Genomic DNA, 9,891 nt, shown 5'->3' on the forward strand with positions numbered 1-9,891 from the left:
ACCAGAGGCGCATGCAGCAGCAGAAATTCAGATTCAAAACCAGCGATGCTTCAGAAGACTTGATTGCTCGAGGATCCAAGAGTCCAGTTACATTCAGGCATTCAATTTTCAGATTCAGGTACACCTAACCTACACCATTCAGTACATCAGATCTTGCCTTTGAATTACAGTTTTGTGAGTAAGAAGAAAAAAGTGTATATAACCCCCAGAAGTATCACCTTTTGGCCACATAACCCCCTCACCTCTAAAACTGGATTCTTAATCCCCTCAACTTCTAAAAACCACACAAATCACCCCCTGACACTCTCGTAGGTGGTTTTGAGGATGGTTTTGCCCACGTGGCACACTGGTCAAGTTGACTTATATTCTCACCACACCCACGTGCATGAGCCCCTGCTACATTTGTGGCCGCCGCCAGGAAATAGAGGACGAAGCCGCTCGTGCGCCCGATCTACTGCTGACTGTGGCCACTGGCACTCCTCTCCGGACGCCGCCGGTAAGTTGCCCGCCGCTCTCTCCCGCGTACATTAGCGCTGCTGCTTGCACCCTCATTATGCTCGGTCTGTCGCGGACGCTGGTCTTGCAGCCCTATGCCATGCTCAATGCCAGCACCGTCGAGCTCTTTCAACAAGGGTGGATTCAAAAGTTTGGAGCTAGGAGCGCCGTCTCCGCCACCAGAGGCCGACCGCCCCGCTGGGCTGAAATCACGATCTGGCAGTGTGTGCACCTAAACATGGTGCAAGGTGTCGACATCGGCATTGCCCTCGGTGCAGGCATGTAGACCCTGTTGGCCATGGGGAACGCAGACTTGGATGACATGGTCCATCGGCTCCGGGCGCGGGGACATGGGCTTGGCCGCTCTTGCTGCGCGCACACTCCAGTGTTCAAGATGTTGTCCACCGTCGTGTCTGGTAGCACGATTGGTGCTGGTCGAAGGAATACGACAGCTTGCTCGCTTATCGCTCATCCAGTACAACGCCTTGCCGACGCGGGTGGGCAGCGTGTCGCCGGCCACCGGCAGGGCCGGCGGTGGCACTGCGTACTCCTGGGAGTGGATGAGTGGTACCCCAAGTTGGCGCACGGCAACACCGCGCACAGCCGCACACCGCGAAGTATTCGAGGGAGCCAGATTCCCTGGAGTGGTAGATGATCTCCACGAGGACGGGCTCGTGCGACAGTGTGTCGAAGATGAGGCAGACGCTTGTGCTGCCGCTCCGCTCCGTGTGTCCTCCAGCGACTTCCGTTGAGGTAGGCCTTGTGGAAGCATGTGCATGGGTTGCGACGTGGTGCTCACCAGGTTCATCACGTGGCAGACTGGTGGCAGGGCATGGAGTTTGGAGCAGACACGGTCAACATGTACGTCGGGAGCACACTAAATGGGTGCACGTAAATTGTTCGACGGAATGACCATCACATTGGTGCTTCCCCATCTCACCTCACCGCCACGTGACCTAAACCAGCATCTGAAACCACCTACAAGACTGTCAGGGGGTGATTTATCTGGTTTTTAAAAGTTGAGGGGATTAAGATCCTGGTTTTAGAGGTGAGGGGGTTATGTGGCCGAAACGCGATACTTCTGGGGGTTATATACACTTTTTTCGAATGTAATATATGAACCCGTTCGTTATTCAGAGATTGCGATGGCGTTTGGGTCGAAACGTAAGTTAGCAGATCGGAGTGAGTGACATCGAGGAGGATGACGCCGATGATGTTGATCTCATCAATTCCGATGATGAGCGTAATAGCGCTGATGAACAAGATGAATCTGCCGAGCATGGTACTGCAAAACCTGCTAAATCCCTTCTAGATGAGGTATTTTTTCTTGATGCACCTAAAGGGAAGAACTCTGGTGGATCAAGACCGTGGCGATGCAAACATTGTGATAAGAAGTACACGAGTAGTTATACAAGAATTCACCAGCACTTCTTTGGTGTTGGTCCTGGCAAGACGAAACAAATTGCTCGCTGCTCTGTCGCAAGTGATCGCGTCAAGTATAAGAAAATATATGATAAGGTATATGCACATACTTTTTATGAGAAAATTTATTCAGACAACACCACAACAATTGGCACCTATATGACTCTTTCCCTGTTTTGATTTACAGTATCACCAACCTGAGAAAGTACAAGCTTCAGGCTCGGCGCCTAAAAAGCAATTAGTAGAAGCTTTTGCTGGGGTGGAAAGAGATGCAGTGGACATGCAAATAATGTTGTTCCTTTGTGCTAATGGAATTCCCTTTAATGTGTTGAGAAGTCCTCAATACTATGAAATGGTAGCAGCCATCTAGAGAGCACCAAAGGGATACAAACCTCCTGCATATGAGAAGGCTAGGACTACTCTTCTAGATGCATGTAAGAGAAAGGTGGAGAATGATTTGGCTCCGGTTAGACAAACATGGTAAGCCTCAAACATTTAGCATTTGTAATCATCTATTTTTTCTGACGGATGGTGTCTCACGGTGTCTATAACTGTATATAGGTATTCCCATGGTGTCTCTGTTGTTTCTGACGGATGGACAAATATGAAGAACCATCCATTAATCAACGTAATAGCATCGAATAGCCGTGGTTCAATGTTTCTGTACGCAGAAGACTTCTCTGGAGAAGAGAAGACAGGTGAAGCCATTGCACAATTCTTACTGCAAGCTATTGAGGAGATTGGCCCTTCCAATGTCCTTCAGGTCATCATGATAATGCACCTAATTGCAGAGTTGCGGGTGAAGAAATTCAGAAAGTATGTTTTTCATTGTTTGGTACATTGATTTTAGTTTGAGGATCACGTATATCCAATTGTGTTTCTCTTTTCTATTTGACAGGTGCATAAGCATATATTTTGGTCTCCGTGTGGTTCACACACTGAATCTAGTATTCAAAGATTTTGCAAAAAAGTTTGCTTGGATGGTTGATACATACCAGACTGGGAAAGCAATTGTGAAGTTCTTTAGGAACCACCAGCACTTTCGAGATCTCTTTAGACGCAACTCCAAGTTGGATCTTTTGAAGGTCTCAAAAACAAGATTTGCTTCTCATTATATTGTGCTTAAGAGGCTTATGGATGTTCGAGAGGCGCTCACAACTACCATTGTCACAAGCAAGTGGAAGGAACTGGTGAAGGCTTGTGATGTACAAACAACAGCAGCAGCAAATGCGATTGCCCAAAATATTATTGATGAGACATTTTGGGATGAGATTAAAATCATCCTTGACATCACAAAACCATTATACATGGTAATTGTTAAATTGTGATCCAAATTCTAGTACCGTATTGGACTAAATGTAATATATACGGTGTGGGTCTTTTGCGTTGGTATCGACGTGTACGAGTACAATTCGTTTACTTATCCTACAAAGACTCCTATGTGTTGCCCCTCATATATACCTCATGTAGTCGCACCTCAGACAGCCTGTCGTCTCGTGCTTGTAATACTCCTCATCATAGTGATTGCGCCTTCGTGCGTCCATGGTTTTCTCCCGCAAGGGTTTCCACGTAAAAATCTGTGCCTCTCTGTCTCGTTTATTCTCGTTATTATCTAACAAGTAGTATACAGAGCTAAAGTTTTAGATACAAGATTTGAGACAGAAGATTAGGGTTCTGTCATGCGCGCCGCCGCACGCGTCTTCTGGCGATCCGTCGATCCGTCCTCGGATCGATTTCCACTGCGCCAAGCCGAGTTCGACACGTGCTCTTTTTCCACCACGTCGTACGCTGCCATCGCGTGCGTACGGGTCCACGCGTGAAGAGCCAACAGCCGAGGGGCTACAAGTATGAGGAGATTACGCGTTGTTGCTGCTACTACTACTCACGCTCTTTTAATCGATCGTACTGCTACTGGCGAAGGATCACACGGTGAAGTACTAGCTAAGGCCACAGGAGTACTAGTTGTCAAATCGCAAGTTGGCTCATCTAGTACTTGTTGTGGATTGATTGCTAAGTCCACACCCAGCGTTTTCCAGGTGCTATTTACCCTATTTTGGGTTGCTCCGCATTAATTTATTCTGTCAAGAATATTTTGTTTCGACTTGTACTACTTTGTGTATACAAATTTATCTACTCATGGCATCCATGAAGTACGACTTTCCGCTGCTGGATCGTGACACAAGGTTTACCCTATGGCAAGTCAAGATGCGGACGTTGTTGGCACAGGCCAACTATGATGTAGCACTGGATAGTTTTGGGAAGAATCGAATTGAGAACTGGACTACTGAGGAGAAAAGAATTGATTGTAAGGCTTTGTCACAAATTCAACTCCATTTGCATAATAATATTTTGCAGGAAGTTTTGAGTGAGAAAACTGCCGCCGCTCTATGGTTAAAACTGGAAGGGATTTGCATGACTAAAGATCTCACCAGCAAGATGCATCTGAAGCAAAAATTATTCCTGCACAGGTTACCCGAGGGAGGTAATGTTTTGAATCATATTTCAGAATTTAAAGAGATCATATCTGATCTAGCTACAATGGAGGTTAATTATGAAGAGGAAGATACTGCTTTAATGTTACTTTGTTCACTGCCAAGTTCTTATACCAATTTTAGAGACACCATATTATATAGTCGTGATACTCTCACACTTAATGAAGTTTATGAAGTTTTGAACTCTAAGGAGAAGATGAAACTAATGGTGCCTCATGATGGTTCAAGTTCATCCCAAGCCAAGGGATTATCTGTTCGTGGCAGGACAAAGGAGAAGAACTCACATAATGGAAACAGAGGCAAAGTAAGAACGGCTACAGGGGCCGGTCGCAATCCAGAGACAGGAAGTATTGCAGGTATTGCAAGAGAGACGGGCATGGCATCTCTGAGTGTTTCAAGTTGCAGAACAAGGAAAAGAGGAAAGGTAACAAACAAGGTGAAAATTCTGCTAACGTTGCTCGTGATGATAGTTTCGATGATGCTCTTGTCGTTATTGCTGGATGTGCTGAGACCAATGATGAGTGGGTACTTGATACTGCATGCACTTTTCATATGTGTCGACATAGAGATTGGTTTAATACTTTTGATTCCACTACTTCTGTTGGTTCCGTTTTGGGTTTTGATAATTCACCATGCAAGATTGAAGGTATAGGTTCTATTCGAATCAAGATGTTCGATGGCATAATTAGAACATTGACAGATGTTCGGTATATTCCGAAGATGAAGAGAAATCTTATTTCTATGAGTGCCCTTGATGCAAAGGGATACAAGTATTCAGGTGGAGATAGTGTTTTGAAAGTCACCAAAGGTTCCCTTGTTGTGATGAAAGGTGACTTAAGTTCGACCAATGGTCTTTATTACCTTCGAGGTTCTACAGTTTCAGGTAACGCTACTCCAGTTGTTTCAAAGGATTCTGATTGTGATGCTGCTAACCTTTGGCATATGCGTCTTGGACATATGAGTGAACTTGGTTTAGCAGAGTTAAGTAAGTGAGGTCTTCTTGATGGATATGAACCTGGTAAATTGAAATTTTGTGAGCATTGTATCTTCGGCAAACACAAGAGGGTGAAGTTCAACACTTCGACTCATACAACTGAAGGTATTCTTGATTATGTGCATTCTGACTTATGGGGACCATCTCGCAAGAAGTCACTAGGTGGTGCTAGTAAAATGCTGACTATTATTGATGATTATTCGAGAAAAGTTTGGCCTTATTTCTTGAAGCATAAATATGAAGCATTCTCAGCATTTAAGGAGTGGAAGATTATGATTGAAAGACAAACTGAAAAGAAGGTAAAGATACTTCGCACTGATAATGGTATGGAATTCTGTTCTAAGCAATTTAAGAATTATTGCAAGTCTGAAGGCATTGTCAGACATTACACCGTTCCTTATACTCCTCAACAAAACGGTGTTGCTGAGCGCATGAACATGACCATTATTTCCAAAGCCCGTTGAATGTTGTCCAATGCAGGTTTGCATAGGCGTTTTTGGGCTGAGGCCGCTTCCACTGCTTGTTATCTCATTAATCGTTCACCATCTATTGCTCTTAATAAGAAAACTCCAATTGAGGTATGGTCTGGTTCACCTGCTGATTATTCATAGTTGAGAGTTTTTGGTTGCACTGCTTATGCTCATGTTGATAATGGAAAATTGGAGCCTAGGACTATTAAGTGCATCTTTCTTGATTATAAGTCTGGTGTTAAAGGTTTTAAATTATGGAATCCTGAAACCCAGAAGGTTGTTATTAGCAGAAATGTTATCTTTAATGAATCTGCTATGTTACATGATGTTTCATCTACTAATGTTCCTGTTGAGAGTGAACAGCAGCCTCCTATTCAGCAGCCTACTGTTCAGGTGGAGCATGTTATTGATTCAGGTGATACATCTTGTAATGAAATTGTTGATGCACATGATGAACCCGTCGTTAATGATGATCATGTCACTCCAACTCCAAATCAGCCTATTGTTCCACCCAGTTGGAATCTTGCACGTGACAGAGTTAGACGGGGTAGTAATAAACCTGACAGGTTAATTGAAGAGTGCAATATTGTTTCTTTTGCTTTATCTGTTGCAGAAGAAATTGAAGGTAATGCTGAGCCTTCTTCATATTCTGAGGCTATTATTTGTAGTGATAGTAATAAGTGGATGACCGCTATGCATGATGAGATGGAATCACTTGAAAAGAATGGCACTTGGGATTTAGTAAGATTACCTAGAGAGAAGAAACCTATTCGTTGCAAGTGGGTTTTCAAGAGGAAAGAAGGTGTTTCTCCTAATGATGAGACAAGATATAAAGCAAGGTTAGTTGCTAAAGGTTACAGTCAAATTCCAGGTATTGACTATAACGAAGTCTTTTCTCCTGTTGTGAAGCATAGCTCTATTTGCACTTTACTCAGTATTGTTGCCATGCATGATCTTGAGCTTGAACAATTGGATGTTAAAACTGCATTTTTACATGGAGAATTAGAAGAGGATATTTATATGGAACAACCTGAAGGTTTTGTTATTTCTGGAAAAGAAAAGCTTGTCTATAAGTTAAAGAAATCTCTTTATGGATTGAAGCAATCCCCTAGACAGTGGTACAACAGATTTGACACCTTTATGCTCTCTCAAGGTTTCAAAAGGTCTAATTATGATAGTTGTGTTTATTTGAAAACTGTCAATGGTTCAACTATTTATTTGCTCCTTTATGTTGATGATATGCTTATTGCTGTAAAGAGTATGTCACAGATTAATGAACTAAAGAAGCAATTGAGTAATGAATTTGAGATGAAGGATTTGAGTGCAGCAAAGAAAATACTTGGCATGGAAATATCCAGAGATAGACCGTCTGGAAAAGTATATCTAAGTCAGAAGGGATATATTGATAAAGTTCTTCGTCGTTTTAATATGCATAGTGCCAAGCCAGTAAGTACTCCGTTAGCTGCACACTTCAAATTATCATCAGCTTTATGTCCTAAGTCAGATGCAGATATTGAGTACATGTCTAGAGTTCCATATTCAAGTGCAGTTGGTTCACTTATGTATGGCATGGTTTGTTCTCGTCCAGATTTATCTTATGCATTAAGTGTTGTCAGTAGATACATGGCTAATCCTGGAAAGGAACATTGGAAAGCAGTTCAGTGGATTTTCAGATACCTACGAGGTACTTCTAATGCTTATTTACAGTATGGGAAATCTAGAGATGGACTTGTTGGTTTTGTTGATTCTGATTTTGCTGGTGATTTGGATAAGAGAAGATCACTCACAGGTTATGTTTTCACCATTGGTGGTTGTGCTGTGAGTTGGAGAGCAACTTTGCAGTCTATTGTGGCTTGTTCCACTACCGATGCCGAGTATATGGCTATTTCTGAGGCATGCAAAGAAGCTATTTGGTTGAGAGGTTTGTACACTGAGCTTTGTGGAGATTCATCTTGCCCTACCATATTTAGTGACAGTCAAAGTGCTATATATCTTACAAAGAATCCAATGTATCATGAGAGCACAAAGCACATTGATGTCAGATTTCATTATATTCGAGATGTTGTTGCTGAAGGTGATTTGAAGGTATGCAAGATAAGTACTCATAATAATCCCGCTGATATGATGACAAAGCCAGTTCCGACCAATAAGTTTGAGCTTTGCTCAGGCTTAGTTGGTATTTCTCACTAGTCCTATGGACTTTGACGAACAAGGTGTTTAAACTGATTTGGATGGAGTTATTCACTTTTTTCGACTACTGGAGGGAATTTGGCTCAAGGTGGAGATTGTTAAATTGTGATCCAAATTCTAGTACCGTATTGGACTAGACGTAGTACATACGGTGTGGGCCTTTTGCGTTGGTACCGACGCGTACGAGTACAACTCGTTTACTTATCCTACAAGGACTCCTATGTGTTGCCCCTCATATATATCCCATGTAGTCGCACCTCAGACGGCCTGTCGTCTCGTGCTTGTAATACTCCTCATCATAGTGATTGCGCCTTCGTGCGTCCGTAGTTTTCTCCCGCAAGGGTTTCCACGTAAAAATCTGTGTTTCTCTGTCTCGTTTATTCTCGTTATTATCTAACAGTAATCAAGTTCAGTGATGGAGAAGGTCCAAAATCTGGTGATATATATGAAAGAATGGACAATATGCTTGGCGAGATGCAAGAAGTCATGACAAAGGAAGATAACCCTCACAAAGATGATTGGTCGAAGGTAAATGAAATTATTCTTTATCGGTAGGGAAAGATGAACTGGCAGTTTCATTGCTTAGCGTTTGCTCTTTCTCCTAAGTATTATGATCAAGCCTATCTTGCAAGTCCTGCTCCTGGTGGTGGTCAAAGGAAAGCTCCAAATGATGACAGTGAGGTTATGGAAGGTGTTATAGAGGCTCTAAATAGAATTGCAGAAGACAAAAAAGAGTATGCTCTTTTACGTGAGGAGCTTAACACCTTTATAATGAAGAAAGGTTTGTATGCAATAGACGTCGTTCAGGCTGATGCAGCCACGATGAATGCCACAGAATGGTGGTTCAATTATGGCTCACAAACTCCAACTTTAAGTGAGGTGGCAAAGAAAGTCTTGTCTCAGCCAATAAGCAGCTCCTCTGCCGAAAGAAATTGGAGTACCCACTCATTCATACATAATGTAAAGAGAAACAAGCTGAATGCAACGACAGCCGATAAGCTTGTCTTTATTCATGCAAACGAGCGTCTGAAGAGGAGGTTTTCAGAGGGCTACAATTCAGGTCCACATTATAAGTGGGATGTTGAGCCTGAGAATGATTTGCTGGAGGATTCAAGCTTGAAGCTTGAGCAGCTGCGTTGGGATAGCTTGGAGGATGAAGCAGCTGATGCTGAACCACCACGCAAAATTCAGAGGACTTGAAACACTAGGAAGTGTACGGTACTAAATCTGAACTCTTCAATATATTGACTCCAATCTGTACATTCTATGGTCACTAATAGTTCTCTTTTAATTGAAGGTACATGGCGAGTTAATCTATTGGCGAAACTTTATTGGTTGGAAACCTGGAAGATGAGTCACTTGGATGCTGCTATTGAAGTGATTGTGTCTGTTACCTTAGTCAATCTGTTTTCTTGTTTGCTACTTTGGTTAAGTCAAGTATTTTGTTAAGTACTCATGCTGAAATTTTAATTAAATATATCATGTCTGATCATCGTTCATATGGTTGATCCACCGTTGTACCGGGTTCATCATTCCAACTAGTAATTCCTCGTTCCGTGGTACCGTACCGGATTCATCGTACCGGAATTGATTGGATCGTGTTTCCGCTTGACAAAAATCGTTCTAGAGATGTATACCCCCACTGTACCCTATTTTTTCCAGCCTCCGACTCTCGTCCCCCGTTCCCGTTCCTCGTTCCCACCGTACCAGAAACATGGCAACTATGGTCTCAATCAGTGCGGTGAGGACAAAAAGGAATAAAGATGGCTCATGACCTGGCGACACATGCCAGGAATTTTGAAGATCAAGTGCTGATTATTGCGGATGT

The 9,891-nt window shown here is 42.9% G+C and overlaps 1 protein-coding gene across 1 annotated transcript; it reads left to right on the forward strand.

Annotated features, from left to right (window-relative positions):
* The first annotated feature begins 793 nt into the window (after positions 1 to 793).
* LOC147963455 (uncharacterized) lies at positions 794 to 9,263 on the forward strand. Its single transcript, XM_087529581.1, has 5 exons — positions 794 to 1,112; positions 2,589 to 2,733; positions 2,816 to 3,117; positions 8,464 to 8,591; positions 8,670 to 9,263. The coding sequence occupies exons 1-5, from the start codon at positions 794 to 796 to the stop codon at positions 9,261 to 9,263; spliced, it is 1,488 nt and encodes a 495-aa protein (XP_087385707.1).
* Positions 9,264 to 9,891: the final 628 nt, after the last annotated feature.

The sequence above is a fragment of the Triticum urartu genome, chromosome 6A (assembly GCF_056163025.1).
Source record: "Triticum urartu cultivar PI428250 chromosome 6A, HENAU_Tu73, whole genome shotgun sequence".
Taxonomy (NCBI): Eukaryota; Viridiplantae; Streptophyta; class Magnoliopsida; order Poales; family Poaceae; genus Triticum; species Triticum urartu.

Bases quoted from the DNA above. Each gene is read 5' to 3' on its own strand.
- LOC147963455 (XM_087529581.1), top strand. From the start codon at position 794: ATGGGGAACGCAGACTTGGATGACATGGTCCATCGGCTCCGGGCGCGG. The intron at 1,113-2,588 runs GTATTCGAGGGA...TTCTGTACGCAG, and splicing joins GCACAGCCGCACACCGCGAA to AAGACTTCTCTGGAGAAGAG. The intron at 2,734-2,815 runs GTATGTTTTTCA...TCTATTTGACAG, and splicing joins CGGGTGAAGAAATTCAGAAA to GTGCATAAGCATATATTTTG.